Source organism: Lonchura striata, chromosome Z (assembly GCF_046129695.1).
Source record: "Lonchura striata isolate bLonStr1 chromosome Z, bLonStr1.mat, whole genome shotgun sequence".
Classification (NCBI taxonomy): Eukaryota; Metazoa; Chordata; class Aves; order Passeriformes; family Estrildidae; genus Lonchura; species Lonchura striata.
Genome location: NC_134642.1, coordinates 22,456,005 through 22,474,956, shown reverse-complemented (window position 1 = coordinate 22,474,956; position 18,952 = coordinate 22,456,005). Strand labels below are relative to the sequence as shown.

Genomic DNA, 18,952 nt, shown 5'->3' with positions numbered 1-18,952 from the left:
CTATAACTGAATTTCTGATATCCATTATTTAAGTATTTTAAAACTAGCTGGATAAACATTTGGCATTATGCTGAAAAAAAGTACTAAAGAATTTAATTTCCTGCTGTGGAAGTGGGAGTGATAAGGTAAACTAATGTAGCCTCTCCATGCTCAATATCCATAGTTTCTTAATCATTAAGGATGATTAATTAAGACAGCTGCTTCTCAGCATCACTTGATTTTTTTCTTCTTTTTTTTTTTTAACATTTAGACTATTCATTTCTCAGTATGATGGCACATATTTTCAATACTTTTGTTAACAGCAGTCTTTTTTTTTACTTCATCTATCTTCATTAATCTCCATTACTATCTGGTTGTATGCCTCTAAAGCACTCAGCTCCTCTGCACCTCAGAGGGCAATTCACACCATAAATCATTTCACACAGTCAGTTATGACATTGTATTTCTCAAGAGAGAAGGAAAGGGAAAAAGACTCCTGCAGTCAGATTGTCACTTGAATCCCTTTCTGAATATGCAACAGCAACCAACACACAGTAAATCCATCATCTGGGAGTCAGACTTCTTTGTACAGACTGTATTCACAAATGTATATTTTTTCATATAAAGAAAAAAAAAACAGTATTAAATATTGTTTTTAAAGGACACTTGAAACTAAATGGAATTTTCTTTTTATGGCTTTAAAAGTTTGGAAAAATATTTTTTTTTAAACATTACCCCCAAATATTTCTCAAGCATCGGTTTGCAACCTTCCAACTTGCTCGTCCTTTGAATTCTTGCTTTAGTCTTTTTATATATAGCACAAATGAAACTATTGATATAGACCAATGTCTTTTAGACAACAGAAACTGTTTTTTGATCTGATACATATTTTGTATATGGTGATAAAATCTATTGAACATTTTAGATTGAATTGATTGTTGTTTAAGAAATTATGCACTAGCCTTGATATTTCAATTGTGAAGGCTGTATTTATCCTTTTCTTTATAAAATCATATTAAAAGTTATAGTAATAAAATGTGTGAAACTGAAAAACTACTGTAATAAAAATTGTGAATAACCTGAAACAGGTTCATTTTATTGACATGTTTTTCCAAAAAATGAGAAATGTGGAAAAACAACCCCAGTTACTCACAATTGGAACCACATAATCTTGTAATATAGCATTAGCAGTTGAAATATGTCTTTCATATTTTCTGCTGCTATCTGATTTCTTCTCCTTCCATTAAGTCAAACATTTCTGCTGTTTGAAGGAATTTTATGTTGGACTGATATAATGTGTTGGCCACTATTTTAGTCCTCATCACAAGACAAACCATCTCTCAAACCTAGGACAGTCACTAGTTTAAGTTACACTCAAGTCAGAAGGCAGAAAGTTATGCATCTATTCCACAACATCCAGAAGTTTAAAAATACATTTTAAAAAAGTTTAGTGGGGTAGTCTTAGCAGATTACTTTTGCAAGATAAATGCAAAACATAACATAAGTAAGGTATGTAGTGATGTTTCTAACTATCAAAGCAGTGAGGCTTTGGAATAACCTTGCACTCAGAAAGTACTGAGAGGTTTATAATATGAATAAAAGAATGATGTCTTATGCTATAGTGGGTATGTTCCACTAATTTAGTTCTTTCTGTTTTTCCTTTTTGTTATCTTAATGCACTAAATTTGAAGATAGTTTGCACGAAAGAAAATGGTATTTTGGTATGTAAATATCTCATAGAAAACTATACTTAAATGTCCTTAATTTTACTTGTGACTTCCACAGAGTTTTCAGTAATGAACTGTAGAATTTGCATTTAGAAAATAAAATTGAAGACAGAAATAAAAAAAATAAAAAAAATCAGATGTGTAAAATGGTAAGATTTGGTTAACACAGAATTGACTTTTTTTTTATCCTGTAGAACTAGATGATATCTTAAGAATAAAAACAAGAAGAAATAGCAGACAAAGAGAGTTCAAGCATATCCACAGGGAAAAAAAAATGATACAATATTTTGAAATTTTTTAAGAAGGCCTTAAGAATTGCAGGGAGGGAAAAAGAAAGAGGAAGAAGAAATTATTGCTAGAGAGTCTACGAACAAAATTTCGGGGGAGGGCTGTATTCTTTATTATTTTCAACCAGGTTTTAAATTATATTAATGCAAATAAATTATAGAAGGAAAGAGAAATTACATATAATTTTTATGTTTATTCACAATATTTTAGTAATTTTATTCATGCAATGACTACAAACAATATGTTCAGAATCATACATTTACATGGACTTTCACAGGGAATAAAATTGCTTTTGTTTTCTGCAGTCTTCTGGTAAAAGTCAAGGACAAATTGCTCTTCTTGAAACATGTCTCTTAAATGGAATGATGTCAGTCTGATGGTGCTCTGTAACCATCACCAGACAGCATGCAATGTATTATACTGTTGGCCTCAAGGCCACTGAGAACAGTGTCAAAAGCATGTCTTGTAATCATAAGCAATGTTTTATAGTCAAAATAATATCAAAGATCCACAAGCCGATGTGGAGTTGCGTTATGTATATGTTTTATTATCCCTGTATTATGTATTGGTTTATTCCTTTGTACCCCCGTGTGCAACTTGGTTTATCCCCAGTTTTCCCGCCTTGTCCTCCCTTCCCGCCTTCCCAGTATCTATCCATCACCCTGAAAGAGGCATTTTACCCCCCCCGGGTGCCTTGTCTATCACTCGGTGCCCCTTCCCATCCGTCCAGAAGCTTCTACTCAGGGCACCGGGTGATTGGGCGAGGACCTGGGGCTCCCCCCATATCCTTCCCCCATTGGACCCCACCATATCCCCCCATCCCGGAGCCACCCCCTATCCCTATCCCCATTGGTCGTTGGATACCCCTCCCTTACAGTTTATAAGCCAGTGCAAGCACCTTGTGCTTGTTCCTGTTGGCTGGCACTGTTCTAGGACATTTGGCCCCGTTGGGCTACAATAAACTCGGACTTAGCCCCCAGCAGGATCCGCTCTTCATTTACCACCGCGAGGCTTGCTAGCGCTGCCCGGGACCCACAAAGGCACTCTCCAAACCCCAGCTGGGAGCGGCGGAGGGTGCCTCCATCGCCCACTCTCGCCCCAGAGAAGAGCTAGCCGGGGCTGAGACAAAGGGAACCGGGGCGGGAGCGTGGCAAGCCACTTAACTACATCTACAGAAACCACAACCAAAGGAAAAGAAATGTTTCCAATAATTATAGTTGTTAATAGCAACCTCCTGATTTTTAGTTGCTTAATGAGAGAAAAAATATGGCTGTTGTTGTTCTGATATGTGAGATCATTTTCCATTGCAGGTAAATTAGTACAGAATCACTGCTCATTCCTTTTTCTCATATTGCAGTTATCCTGAAGAACAAATACACTGAAGCCTTCAGTTTCTAGGTACTGGTGAACACCTAGATATGACGGCCTGCAAGACCAACTAAATTCCTGATGCAATCTAGTGATTTTAAGCAATTTTTAACTAGACTGCTAATTATCTCTCATGCTTGGCTGTACTTCTGTTTTTCTTTCCACTGCACCTTCTGTAGACAGCAAATTTTGTTCCCATGACTATCTTGGACACTGTTATTTACATTCAAAACAATTCCTGTTAAATAGTATTTATACTTGAGGGCATGCCAGCTAGCCAAAAGGACCATGACAGAAAGTTACCAACAGGAATGTCTTTCCCAGAAAGGCAGAACTGTGCTGGGGGCAGGCTGGGGCTCTGGGGGATGGCCCCAGAGTGGCCAGCCATGAACATGGGCAGCAGTGGGGACAGCATTGTCTGGGCACACGAGTACAGGACAGCCCCAGAGCCTGGGATGGGATTTGCCTCTCTCTACTGTGTACATCAGATCACACCGTGAATACCGCCCTGCATGCAGAGAAGGCTGGAGGCAAGAAGAAGCACCAAGGCAGTGGGGTTGGAGCCCTGCGAGGAGAGGCTGTGAGGCATGCCAAAGTGATTTTTCTTACATTCTTATGCCAAGATTGATAAAAAGGATATAATAAAAACATAATTTGGCTATTATTTTGCAGTTTCTCATGGACATTTAAACACACAGCTACTGAAGGAAACTAAATGACCGAGCTATGTGTGTAAATAATAGTGGGAATTCTCAGCAGTTTCTCAAAATGTGGTTGTGATAAAATACAGCTGCAAGTACATTTTTTAACACAGTTAAAATAGGGGCATTAAGTCACTGAAAATATAAGGTTATAATATAAATTTGTCATTTTTGTTAAAGTAGCAATTTGAATTAAAATGCAGTTGTGTTTTCTGAAGTTCAAGACAGCTTGTGATATGCACTAAGTATAACAGACTACCATTTCTGAAACATCAGAAATTATCTGCCCAATATACAAACTTTTTTCCCTTTACAGTTATTTTTCTTTCCCTTCCTTGCTCCTTTTTAAGACATTTCATTAAAGCTAATTCATCCTGTTAGAATTTTAAACCTTGACAAGAAAGTGATTTTTAATTAGTAATTGGAAAATCACTCACTATTACAGACAATACTACAATACTACAGGAAAGGTCTATTTTGGATATCCGATTTCCAACAAATTCAGTATTTTCATAAAAAGGAATAAAATAGACTTATATTTGATTGCTTGGGGTTTTTTTTGTTTTTGTTTTTTTTTTTTTTTTGGGGGGGGTGGGCAGTGGGGTAGAGGTGGAGGGAGGCAGAATCACACAATAGAAAGGTCATAGAACTGCTTCCAGAGTGAATCACTCCCATATTTTCTTCTCTGTATGTTAAAACAAAAAGGAGAAAAAAAAATCACACACACATATTCCTAACACTGTGAATTCCATTTAACTATACAGCAATCGTGTGATTTCTAATTAAGAGTGTATTGCCCAATATCCCTCAAAGGTCCTTAGGCACATTAATTTATATATTTTAAAAACAATATATGTGATTGGTTTAGACTCATATATATATAATTGAATTTATAACCTATTTTTTCACAATTCCAGTTTAAATCATAGAGAACTGATGCAATGCATGCAGGAATAACAGTACACCTTTCTTGCCATACAAAAATGTAACAGATTTTTTTTCCACAAGATGGGAAAGAAATAAAAATTTTCATCATATAGAAAACTGCATCTAGAGTTTTTTGCAGCAAGTGAAGGAACTGACTCTTGTACACATTAAATCCATCTTTTTTTACCCATGAATTCTCAATAAAATTCTTGTCCCAGGTCCTACCCCAGAAGATGCACAGTGGAGAAGGTACACAGCATCTGAAAACTGAAGTCGGTGCATGGAGAATGGTCAGCAGATCTGTTTATGTGAAACATGACAGGGAAAACTCATCCCTACACAAAAAATAATTTTTTGGGCAGGTACTACACTGAAAAAATTGATTCCTTGAAGAATAATACCTCACCCTTCATTTTTGTTCAAGCCTCACTATGTTTTGATTCTAGTGCAAATCCATGCCTACCTTCATCATAAAGAGGAATTATAATTAATACTTATCACAGTACATTCACATTCAGAAAAAAAATTGTTTCAGCTCACACTAATGTAGCAGAAGAAGAGGGAAGAAGGAAGCAACGTTGCTACTGAAGAAGGTCAGAAGGATGACACAGAGTGAAAACCGACATGGAACAGAAATAAACTTCCCATTCAAACAGCAATCTCTCTGTAGAATGATAAATTAATAAGACTTTTTGGATGTCACAAGCATAAAAGATTGTACAAAGTTAGGCAAAAAATTAATTCATTTATTCTGAAACCATACTGTAATAACAGCCTCTGTGTAGCAAAAAAATTGCAACATTGGATTATCCTTTTGAGATTGGATATTTTATGTCCTGTAAATCCTGTAACAGATTTTTTCTGATTAACTTGCTGTTCAGACTCTACCAACGATCTTGCTTCTCCAAAAGTCTGCAAAAAATGTGGTATGATCAGACTGACAAACATCGTGTTATAAGTTCCAGTGGAGTGCAGCCAACCTATTTGGTTTCAGGCCTGCACAGCTAATCTGAAAGCTACAAGGAAGAGAAGCCATGGAAACCACAGAACAAAAATAAAGCTAACTTCACTGTAGGTTTCAAATAAGAATTTAGTAAGAAAATTATACAATATTAATCAAAAATATCAACAAATTAAATGCATTCATTAAGTTACAAAAATTGCAGTGTGTGGCAATTAATGCTGAGAGGCATTAGAGGTGGAGGACAGCAGGCAGAGTCTCTAGAACTGCAAGACGCAGCATTGATCGCAAACTCTGTATTCAGTGCAGCTAAGAAAACTCTGTACACCTTGAAAGCAAGAGAAGCACTCTTGACAAGCCTGTGATCCTAAAGATACCTCAGGCCATAGTATGTAAGACTCTTTGTAACTACTGAAAAAGCAAAGTTGAAAGAATAATGTGTAAGTTGTTCCTCTAGAATGTTTCAAACAATTGATTAGTGAGCATTTGCTAAGTAGTCTGCTTTACTTTGGACTGCTGAGACTTGTTTTGCAAACATGTCATCTAGATAGGCATATTCACATGACATATCTCCATATATGGCATATATATTATGTATTCACAAAGAAAGAAAACTAACAGAACATTAAAGATGACCAGCCCTAACACAGAATTATGAAAGTATGAGGAATGGTTAATTTGCAAATACCTAAAGCAGTGAAATCACATTTTTTACTAGCATGACTTGTTAATATTTATAATGCAGAAAATTGCAAAGATTTACACAGCTGTAGAAAAAGGTATTCTTAGTCAAGGATCTAGTAGCCTAAGTCCAACAAAAAGGAGTACTTTCCCACAAAGTACTAAAATGAGCCACTCATATCATCATCAATTGTTAAAAGATTATAGCTCTTTACCACTTATGTTTTGCCTTCTGTAGAGCAATTCAAGGTGAAATTCGTGATCTCAGGTAGAAGAGGAAGTTTGGAATATCTCAGGTCAGTATCCTCCCCTTCTTGCTAGAGAGCTTTTGTAATACTCTCATCTACTTGATGCTTACCCTTTATCATGGGTAATGAAAATATTTTTTTTCTCAAATGGCTACTATGAGATGTGATCAGAAACAGCAGAGAAGACTCAAGCTTAGAAATAAAAAAAAAAAAAAAAAACCTTATTAACCTACACTATAATGAAAGAAACACACAAGATTCAGAATGAAAACCTTCCAAAACATTCGTCCTCCTCCCTCCCAATTTCCACCAAAGCACAGTGAGACAAAATCTTGGACCCTCAATCAAGTTACCTCCCCTCAGATAATCAATTCTCAGTTCATCAAGGGAGGTAGGACTTTCTGTTGTACCATAGTCTTCCTCAGGAAACACAATTGAAATGTCTCCTGTTTCCATGTCACACATGGCACTGCCTGGAGAAAATCTGCCATTGTGACATCCTCCTTCCATGTACAGTGCTCTCACCACCGTGCATGGACCAAAACTGCTTACAGGGCTCCTTTTAAGGATGCTTTGCCAAATACAAAAAACCAAAAATGTCTCATTTTGGGACAACAGTCTCCCCCATTTTCTCCTCCCCTGGGCCCAAGGGTCTCAAGAACAGAGATCTTTTTCTTCACTGAAGACGGAAGGCACCACCACACCCTCCTCATCTTTCTCTGTTCACTTCAGTGCTACACATGGTGTCACTTCAGCAGGTCACTCTCACTCCTGTCACTCTCTTGGCTCAAGTCATTGCATCTCCCTAATGCAGTCTCTGTGTTACAGGAGAACTGATTCAGTCTATGGCTATACAAGAAAAGTCCAGCCAAAGGCCACTCCATATCTCCTCCCACCCAGGATTCTTTCCCATCTTCTTCTGACATCTCAGACCCCGGGCCATCTCTCTTCTCCTTCAGATCAAGGAAGATTAGTGTTTCACAAAGTTTTTCTGTCCAAGAAGGGGTTAAAGCCTTGGTCTCACTGCTCTCCTGAGGCTGAAATCTCACACAGGCTGCCCAGGACTCCCACGGCTGGGCACCTTCCCCTGCCCCCTTCTCTTTCTCTGCGGTACTGCTGGCACATGGTATCAAATGTCCAGGTGGCACAGGCTCGCTCGCTCTCTCTCTTTCTGGGGTGGGCTGCCCGGGACATCTCAGTGTCTCTCCATCCTGCCCAGGACAAAAGAGAGAGTTCCCCTGGGAGTTCTCTGCTTTTAACCCTCTGTATTCTCAGAGGCATATCCATGCTACAGTGGTCACACCAGGTGTCAATATTCAAATCTGACCACTGATTGGTTTGGCTATAACTTCCCAAGAAAACTCACTTCCTTCTCAACCTATGACACCCTTCACTTGTTGTTTTTAATTAACAAATTCCAGTAAATCCATTATATACATTTTGCCAATTATGTAAAAAAGAGAAATTGCTTATTTTGATGAAGCGTGTGATAAGACAGTGATGTTGAGTGTTTGCTTTGAAATGCTAAAGTTACACATATTTTTATTGTAATAACTATTCCAAAGGAATTTTCTTCTTGAACTATTTGCACTGTTTCAAAATACTCCTATTGAAATTCACAGATGTGAATATACATACAGAGAGCATCCGTATATTGTACTAGTGCAAAAAAAGCTACTAGCTTTTTGAATTATGCTCACATAGAGTGGAAACAGTGCAATTGAAAAAAGAGGTTCAAGTATTTCAGTGAGGCAGACAGAAAACTACTTAATCTGATAGATTCTAGGATTTCAGTTATAGAATAGATCTATCTGGAACAGATATGCATAAATTTGATTCTGTTAATTACTGTGGAAGACCAAATAGTGTTCTATATCATTATGCAAGCAATGGCTTGGTTGCATTAAAATTTTTCATCTTAATGTGGACAAGGCTTATTACTGTCTTTCTAAAAATGGCTTCCTTTTCTCCCATCTCAACACCAGCACTTGATTCAGTCATGGGACAGTTTTGGCAGCTGTAGGACATGGACTCCAAGCTTTGGAATGTAATTTTAAATTTTTTTTTAGTGAGTACTGCTGTATTGACTGACTTTCTAAAAGAAGAATATAGGAACAGTTAGGTCATGTTTCTATTTTTAAATGGATGTAAATATCATCATCAAGAGGCAGTCAGAAAGATGGTGTGTGTATTCAGATCTTTTGGTATTTGAGTACTTGAAGACCTTTAGATATAAGGAAAGTGGCAAATGCTAGTGGTCCATCCTAACTTTCATGTTAGGTGATCCATAGATCTCTGCACATGATTAATACTTTCCCTTTTAAAAGCAGGTGAACATTTCAAGAGAAAACCTATCTTAAGGCAATTTCACCTGGAGGAAAAAAGAAGCAATTATTAAAAATATAAACTGAGAAGCATTCCAAAATACTTATGATCTAGATCTCTCTGAGGAGATTGTTTTCCAGAGAAAATAACAAATAATCTTACATAATTCCTCGTCTCTGGGAGCAAGAAAAAATACAGACAGCTCTGCTTTAGACTCCAAAATATTTAGGCCAATATTATAGTTTTTCCAGGACAAAATAATGATTTTCAAGTAATCAGATCGGCAGTAGCATATATAAGACTGTTATAACTTGCACCACAGATCTCTTACCTACAAGTAGCAATACAAGGTAAGGCTAGTCAGAGAACTATCATCCAAAGATTTTTCTTGATCTGTCATGTCAGCAGCTGCAGGGGGCAGTATCTGTAATTCCTGTGGTCTGGTGATTTCCCATCCATGAAGATCTCAAATCTGGATTCTGCAGCATCATTTTATAACCATTTAGAGATATGTGATTTTTAGATGAGAAGTTTGGAAATTCTTTAATCAACAGGCTGAGGATCTTCTACTGTTACACATAATATATTTAGAGTATAATGCATTCTTGCACATAAATAATTCCGAGTAAAAAGAAAAAAAAAAAGTATGGCTCAAAAATAGAATAAATAAAATATTCAGGATATTTATATTCTGAAAATTAACCCATCCATCTAAAATGTACAAGCAATAAATTCTAAATATCAGAATCATCTGGGAAAAAAGTTTAGATATACATCTAGGTTTTCTTCATGTTTTACAGGGCTTGCTTTTCTTTTTTTCATAACGATGTAGAGAATTTTTAATCAATAACTTTATCTCAGAATCAGACCTCAGTACAGAAAACTTTAGATATAATCTGAGGTTTTAAATAATTGCTCAGTAAAACATATACTTTTTATAGACTTAACTCAGAATTCCTGAGTACCCAAAAGTATCATCCCTGAATTGCAGGAACACATAAATAGGAACTTCCCCAAAAATGTAGGAGTATAATCCTTGACACATTCTTTAAACTAGGATTTTCCTGAACCTTAAGTTTTCTGTCTAAATCCGTTATATTTTAAGTTATTTTCTCCAGTTCTTAAATTATTTTCAATCTTTTCCCAAAAGCAGGAAAACACTATAAGTTAGGAATTGTGAAATATAAATCAGAGGCTTTCTTTGAATAATTTTGTTAGTGTAATCTCAGCTATTGACTTTGAACAAGACAGAAAATTATAAAAATATAAACCCTCTCTGGCTTCTAGTAATTTTCTCCCTGACACAAATAGTGATGGAACCACATCAATTAGCTTAGATCCCTTTTCCTTTATATTGAAAGGGAAAGTAAGAAAATATGGCTATATTTTCTCCAAGGCAGTAAATATAACTGAAAGATACGGAAAATATTTCTGCGAGTCATTTCAATGACCAAGATAAAGCCTAAAATAGGAAGCCTACTTTTCATTAGACTGGATATCATAATCCAAGATATTTTGGCTAACCTGTATTATTAATACAATCTTGCAAATAATTGCTTAAAATTGTCTTATAAACAGGTAGTGTATTTCATTGCTAAGCATTTTTATTTTAGTAACTGGTTACTGGAAAACAGGAGCTTTTTTGATCTCTCCAACTTTTACTGAGAATCGTAAGGCTGTTATTACTATAGCATCCTTGCCAACATCTTTTAATACATAGGCACAGAAAGTTCTGTAAACCTGCTCTCTGATTGTGGCCATTCTATCATTCTATCAAAGACTTACCTGACGCCGAGGAAGTATGTATCTTTGCCCAAAGAGTTGTGGAGTTACAGGGATATTACTTTTCAATATCAGAAGTGAATCAATAATTTTGGATGCTCTCAGCTACCCACAAAAATAGTGGGAACATGGTCTTTTTTAGATGAGTAAAGATGCATACTTGAGAAAATATCTTAAAAATATAAATCATCAGCCCAAATTTTCTCAGAATGCAACTCAGTTCATGTCTTCATCAAGAGAAAATACAAAGTTTAAATACTTTCTAAATTATAATTAAGATTATTTCATAATTCCTATATCACTAGCTGTCCAGCACTCACTGTAGCTCACCACTTTTCAAAAGATGCAAACAAAAAACCCTACCTTATGTAAGTCACAGGACTTCTACAAGGAACCAGAGCAGGAGATATATTGGGGAACTATTATAAAACAGGTTTCTTGTGTTTCATTTGTTAGAAAAGCAGTTTTACACTGGTTTTCTCATTAGATACACCACTATGTCACTTGAAATTACAGGAAAGAAAGGATTGGTCCTATTAATTGGGAATGATTGATCCTGAAATACAGTTTGTGCTTTCTTTCCAGGAAAATTATACTCTATATCTGCTTTAATAACAATTTTTGTATCACTCCAGTTGAGTCACCTGTGAATTTTGTTGGATACCTTAATCACGTACCTTAATCTATGTAATTTGTACATGCCTTACCTGTTATCTTTAGCCTGACAGACAAAGATGCTGAGCAGTCAGGGCTGCATTTGAGGCCAGTAGTTCAAATTCCCCCCTCACCCTAGTGCTGTGTCAGGGGAAGTAAATTGAAAAAAATGGATCCTTGTCTCTCAAGCACTCAAGAAAGGTAGATGGTTTTGTCCTTAATGTCTATCTATGATGCCTTGAATCTACACTCATAAAATAGGAACAATATCCTCTATATGCTACAGGGATTTTGGAAAACCAATTCACTAGTATTTATGAAGAAGAAATTTGGAATAAGTGCTAAAGAAAAGCCCTGGTTGAAACTAGTGCTTGTCTTTGAAATGGACTACATAGCTCACAATGAACTGGTCATATACGTTTATCGTATTTTATATTTTTTAGTTTTTTAATACTGGAAAATTATTTCAAGTTCTTCCATACTACCTTTTGCTGTTCAAATGCAGCAGAAAACATTGTGCTTCAGTACTAGAAGGTAGTATCACAGAGAAATGAGATTGGTAAAGTTCTTTAAGTCATAAGTAAATGTAGATTGCGAAGTCATATTTTCTGGGCACTATTCAGTGTATATGTGTGCTCAAGCACTCAAAACTGCACAAAAAGAAGATCACAGGAATGTCACAGGAACTGTGAAAGCAATTAAAGAAAAAAGAACACTGCACTGAAAGTGAAATCTATAAATATTTTTCAGAGTACTTTCCTCTTGTGTGAACACAAAACACTTATAAACATGCATACAACCAGCACAGCTCAGTAAAACAACAAATCAAAAGTCACAAGTACTGGTACCAATACTGACAGAATTGTAATGGAATGTCATTTTCTTCTCTGGAGCACAGAAAATAAATGGTTTTAAAGAAGAACAATTACAGGCATTCCAGCAACAAAGCAGTTGTTTGATAAAATACTGATCTGCTGTAAAATTACCTGAAATGGTAGAATATAGTATTGATTTTGACTGATCTGAAATTTCTTTTAGCAGTAGTAAAGCACAAAGGACAACTTGTCTAGGGCAGATGATTTAGCAAAAACACAATAGATTGTTTAATACCTTCACTACTTTTGTTAACTGGTTTCTTACATCTGAGCAGCAAGACTTATCAAAAGACATCAACTCCATTCTTCTGAAGTCCTAGCTCTACATACCCCCACTGGTGATAATTGGATAACATTCCCTTATGCACAAAGAAAGATAACCTAAGAAAGGTAAAACTTGATTAAAAAGGGGCTAAGCATGGCTGTGCCAACAAAAATTTCTAGAATCTCTCTATCCTCCAGAGTAAATAAATACTTAATCCTATAAAGCATTTAATCCCTAAATTCATCATCATTTCCTGGTTATAACAGATGCTAATGCACCACTGCTTCTGTTAAACCATAAGCTGTTAGACATCAAGATGTATCAGCCCTTGAAAATGTCAGACCTAAATGTTTACAAAATTACAGAAGAGTTGTGTCTGATAGTCCAAGTGTATTACCTGGGTCCCACCTCCCTGCTCAAGCAGGGTCATCCCAGACCACATTGCACGAGTTTGTTTCCAGATGGCTCTTGAATATCTTCAGGGAGGAACACTCTGTAACCTCTCTGGGCAATATGTTCCAGTGGTCAGTCACTGCACAGTAAAGAATTTCCTTGTCATGTTCAGGTGGGCCTTTCTGTGCATCAGTTTGTGCCCATTGCCTCTTGTGCTGTTGCTTGGGATGTCCCACTGGAGCCTGGATTCCATCCACTGACATCCTCCCTTTAGATACTCGAAAGTATTAGTGAGGTACCCTCTCTAGTGTCTCTTCTTAAGACTGAACAGACTCAGCTCCCTCAGTCTTTCCTTGTAAAACATAGTCTATCTAGTCCCTTAATCATTTTGGTAGAGAAAACTTGCTGCAGTTTAAAAACAGCTGGTTTATTTCATTTCATATTAAAACCTGATTAAGCATGACTACCAAGTTACTTACTTCTATATTCTTTTCTTAAAAATATAAGCTGCTAGACAACATGGAATCCTTCAGACCAGAAATAAATACCTTGCCAAGCATACACAGGAGAGAGTTAAAAAATATTTTTCAAAAAATTGTTTTCCCTGTTTATTACATTTCTTGGTGCATTTAATAAAATTAGCCCATTCAAAGCATCATATATTTTTTACATTACCTATACATTTAGCTTGACTCATTCATACTTAATAAAAATAATCTCCCTTTGCATGTACAAAGCAAACAATGGTAACAATTTAGACTGCCAAAATTCTGAATAAGAAAAATTACCATTAGAAAGCAAAAAATCAATCTGTGTGAAAAAGTTTGTGTTTCAATAATGAAAACTCATATGCACTGACACCCATGAACCCTTCCTATGAACAAGTCTTTACTTCAAATGGAAATTACAATATTTTTAGGTTAACATTTTTCCGTTAAAAAAATCCCATTTCACTGCTTTCCATAGATTAATGAAGCAGAATGAAAGACCTATCCAAAGCAATGCCTGCAACAATTTCTTATAAAATGTTTTGGAAAAATAGAAGATTCCTACCGGGTCTTCTGTTTTGTGATTATTCAGCAAATCAGATAGGAAATCTTCATGAAGACTTTCTCTTCGGATCAATGTAAATTCACGTAGGAAAACTGCTCCTTGATTTTGATCTCCAAAAACCTAGAAGGAAAACATGATATTAGGAAATACAAAATTTTAATTCTTTCATAGACACTATTCTAATATCCAGAAAAATATCACTGGAAGATTAAAAAAACAGTTAATGGTTCTCTGTCTTCCACTACTACACTTGTTCTAATCAGACAGCCTTGCCATTAATGAGAACACTGACATGCATTAAAGAATGTCAGTACAGTTATAAATAATTTCCATTTACATAAAATTCTGTTGTGGAAGAAGTTTCTATATTGTTATTTACATCTATGGTTTATAAAACAGTTAACATTTAAAAACACCTTTGTAAAATTAGTTAATATTTAAATTGCACCTTTACTTTATGAAATGGATAATGTTTGTCCATCATTTTGACTGTTCTATCATAAGATGATAGAGCTTAAAACTTTGAAGGGACAGAAAATATATATTTATAAATAATTTGTCTAGCAAACTCCAATATGCACATACATTCAAAATAATTTAAACTAACTTTGTATCTATTCTTTTTAGAAATATATATGTACAAGCTACCTGAGAAAGAGGTTGTTTCATCAGTGGTTGACTAAGCAATTACTATAAAAATGTCCTAGGTATGATCACATTTTTATAGATTTTAGAAATAAATAATGAAAAAAAATCCACATTCTTCAAGTTTTCAGGTCCATTTTTTCCTTGGTAGTTCAAGTCAAAGAACTTTTTTAGGCATAACATTAAATTTAAAGTTTTGGAAATCAGTTAAATATGAGGCATGGTTTTGGAGCATGTCAAAACGTTGTTTCATTAGACTGACTCTAAAGAATTCCACTACAGGTGAAATATCCTTAAAGGTTGTTAACAACCAGGAATAGGGACTGCATTATCTCTGGAAATATAGTAGATTTTTCCATTACCAGCATTTCACAACTTATTTGGAAGGCCAGTTTGAGAGAATATTATGCTTTATCAAAATGGCTAAGTAAGAATATTTTATTATTTGACAACAGTGACCACACTATTGTGAATTACATAAACACAACTACCATAAATTATTTATAAGAGATTCTGATTTATGTTCCAGAAAAGTAAAAAGTATCTGTTTATGCTATCCAATTCAGACACAGATACTATATAAGATACTATAATATACTATAATGAGGAACAGAGGATATAGTATTTCCTCATTAAGATAAGAATAGTACTTATAAATGGATTGCTATTACTTACAAGAGCTGCAATTACTACCTTTTACTAAAAAAAAGGTCCATGTTCTGATGCTTTTATGATGACTATTTCTTCTATGCATCCTTCTGTACAGCCAGGTGCCATAGTTATGCTCTACTTATTCTAGCTGAGAAGTTCAAAGGGCTAGTGAGTAACAACATTTTAGTGTCCAGGGGGAAAATGAAGAACAAATTTGCCTTCCTTTCCCAAGGGAATTAGTATTGCTTTTTTGGAGGAGGTAATCCTCCCTGCCAGCTAGTAATTGAGATCAGAGCTTCTGTAAAGCTAGGCCAATTATAATGGGCTGACCAGAAAAATATTATTTAATTAATTTACAAGGGGAAGTGGGAATGTCTATGAAGTGGGTAATGGAAGAAGTAAGAGTCCCTAAATCCAAACTATATGCAACTAAATATAATAGACGATTTCTTTGATATAAAATTCTTGCCTCTAGTGGTGAAATAGAGGGCACCTAATTCTTCCAGTTGCTTTGAGATCCTCTGCTGTAAATGTGTAGTTTTTTTTTAAAAACAGAACAAAAGAAATAAAAAAAGAACATCCCATAAAAGGAACAGTCTTACAGGAGTTGGGTTTTTAAATTTATAGCTAGCTTCCATCTTGTGGATAACATTGAGGGATACACCCACAGATTTTATTCTTATATTATTGAGTCATAACAATGAAGAGTCCTCAGGGGTGTCTGAGGAAGAAACATGCATGTGCCCCAAACAAAAGAGCTCTGTTACAGACGTGTATTCTTTTTCAACAAATCATTATCTTACAAATAAAAATGTTCTTGAAATAGGTCATACTTCATAAAAATGTTTCAACTCAAGATTTGCAAAGACTGTGCAAATAATTAAAGTTATTGTAGCAATGAGAAGGCTCCACAAGTTATTTCAAGAAAGTAGATCTATTCTTTCATTTTACTTTGAAATAATAGCATTTACTTGTAATTTTAAAAACTTGTGATCAGCAAATATAAAAATTATAAAATTATAGAATTGTTTAAACTAGAAAATATCTATAAAATCATCTAGTCGAATTTTTAATCCAGCACTGCCAACTCCACCACTAAACCAAGTCCCTAAGTGCTTCATCCAGATGTCTTTTAAGTACCTCCAGGGATGGTGAGTCAACTATGCCCCTGGGCAGCTGGTTCCAATGTTTCTCAACTTTTTCTGTGATGATTTTTTCCTAATATCTAATCTAAACCTTCCCTGGCAAAACTCAAGGCCATTTCCTCTTATGCTGGAGAAGAGATAAGACTGAAACTACTTTTCTCCAGGCTAAATACACTCAGCTACCCAAACCCTTTCCTAACGAGACTTATGCTTCAGACGCTTCATCATCTCCATTGCCCATTTCTGGACATGCTCCAGCATCTCAATGTCCCCCCTGTCACAAAAGACCCAAAATTGAACACAGGATTGGAGGTGTAGCCTCACAAGTGCCAAGTACAGAAGGACAATCCAAGCCCTGGTCCTGCTGGCCACACTATTGCTAGTACAGGCCAGGATGCTACTGCACTTCTTGGCCACCTGGGCACTGCTGGCTCATGTCCAGCCACTGTCACTAGGTCCTTTACCTATTGGGGCAGCTTTCCAGATACTTTGCCCCCAGCCTGTTGTGCTTCTTGGAGTTGTTGCGACCAAAGTTCAGGACACAGCATCAGGTCTTGAAAATCATACCACTGGCCTTTTTCCATCAATCCATACTGCCCAGATCCCTGTGTTATTAATTTTACAAGTCAAATTACAATGTAAAGAGTCACTTCATCACCAATTATTCATCTTCCTGTTTTTCTTATTTTGTTCCTATAAAAATAGACCCAGATTCTGAAAATTTTTTTCCTTATAAGACCAGTCATCTTGTTGTTATTAAAATTCTAACCTGTTTTTCAAAATAAATGAAACGTTGATAAAGAATGCATATGCAATATCAATTAGCTAATAAGCTAATGCTAATCTTTAAAAATTAACTAACTACCATATCAACATTAGTGCTTTGATTATTTAAAATTACATAGGTGGAAAATAGGTGTCAGAGGCACTATTCCAAAAGAAGAGACAGGGATAAGGACTCAAAAAAAAAAAAAAAAAAAAAGACATTGGGATCCTGGAGATGAAGGAAAAGATGAGAAATAAAATACCCAGAAGAGCAGGAATGAAAGAATGAAAGTAAAGAAAGAATGGAAAGAATATCTGTCTTTTAATTTAGCAAATATGAATGGTCATGTCTTGAAAAACATGAAGAGGACTGAAAGTATGTGGTCATCTAAAAAAGGTTATTCTTTGCCTGATTAATATAATATACTTTCCTGCTTTGAGTCATGGTTCACTCTGGGTTAGCTTTAACATACATCATCTGATAAAACATACTTCAAGTAGAATATCTTCATCTTTACTGAGAGAGCTGGAATCAAAGATCCATCCATTAAAGATGAGCATCAGTAAATTGGAATGTAAAATGTAAAATGTAAAATGTCCTGAAAGACTGTTTTCCCTTTTTCAAGTTTTCCTTGAAATCTTGGCTACATATACATGACCATTTCATTCTCTCAGGAAGCCTATTTTCATCACAACAGAGCCATCATATTTCTCACGTATCTTCATTCAGTTTATGATCAGACAAACTTAGAAAATATCTCCAAAAATACCCCTAAGTAGCCTTTCTTAAGGCTACTATAGTGAAAAACCATACAAAGAAACAGTGGCCTGATGGAAATCTGACCTTTAGCAGCAGCAGTCAAAAGAGTCAGTATATGACTTTTCAAGAATTTTCAAACAACATTGTAATGAGGTTTCACTAGTGCACATGAAAATCAAAGGCATATAATTGCAGTTTCTCAGCATGAGGAAGATATCTGGGTATTCAGTTGCTCAAGTGACTTTGCAAAGGAGCCTTTTACGAAATTGATATGAGATAAAATTCCAGCAAACATGTTTTTCTAATGCAATAATATTTTTCTAATTTTTCAGTTTCTTTCTCTCTTAAATCAATGCAAAACATAAATTTTTCCATTAAATCTAGTGGTGTGAGCCCATGAGGAGGAAATCTTTGAGGAATTAGGCTGACAAAAACATAATTGGAAAATAAAAGACCCAACACAAAACAGCAGATGACAGAATGTATCCCAGTCAACACAGTTTATGTTTTCTTGCACTTTATTACTGTCCCACTGTGGAACTAGCTACATTAATTTTGCTGTAACCAGCAATAAAGTAAACTACTAATAATTATTGTTAGAAAGGTGTAATAGTAATATTTTGCTGAATTCACAAGGCAAAGACTAACAACACAGGCTTGGAATCTGATGTAAACAATCATAGTGCCTTTGGTATCACCTTTCTCAACACAGATGAGGAGTTTCAAAGTACCTCGCTCAGAAAGCAGAAATATCAATTG

General features: G+C 35.5%; 1 protein-coding gene across 1 annotated transcript in view; it reads right to left on the bottom strand.

Moving 5' to 3' along the window:
- LOC110473153 (ADAMTS-like protein 1) overlaps positions 1 to 18,952 on the bottom strand; it is a 309,111-nt gene that overhangs the window by 206,061 nt on the left and 84,098 nt on the right. Inside the window, exon 2 of the mRNA XM_077790007.1 lies at positions 14,228 to 14,347. Within this exon, the coding sequence (XP_077646133.1) occupies positions 14,228 to 14,347 (120 nt within the window). The remainder of the gene's footprint in view (positions 1 to 14,227; positions 14,348 to 18,952) is intronic.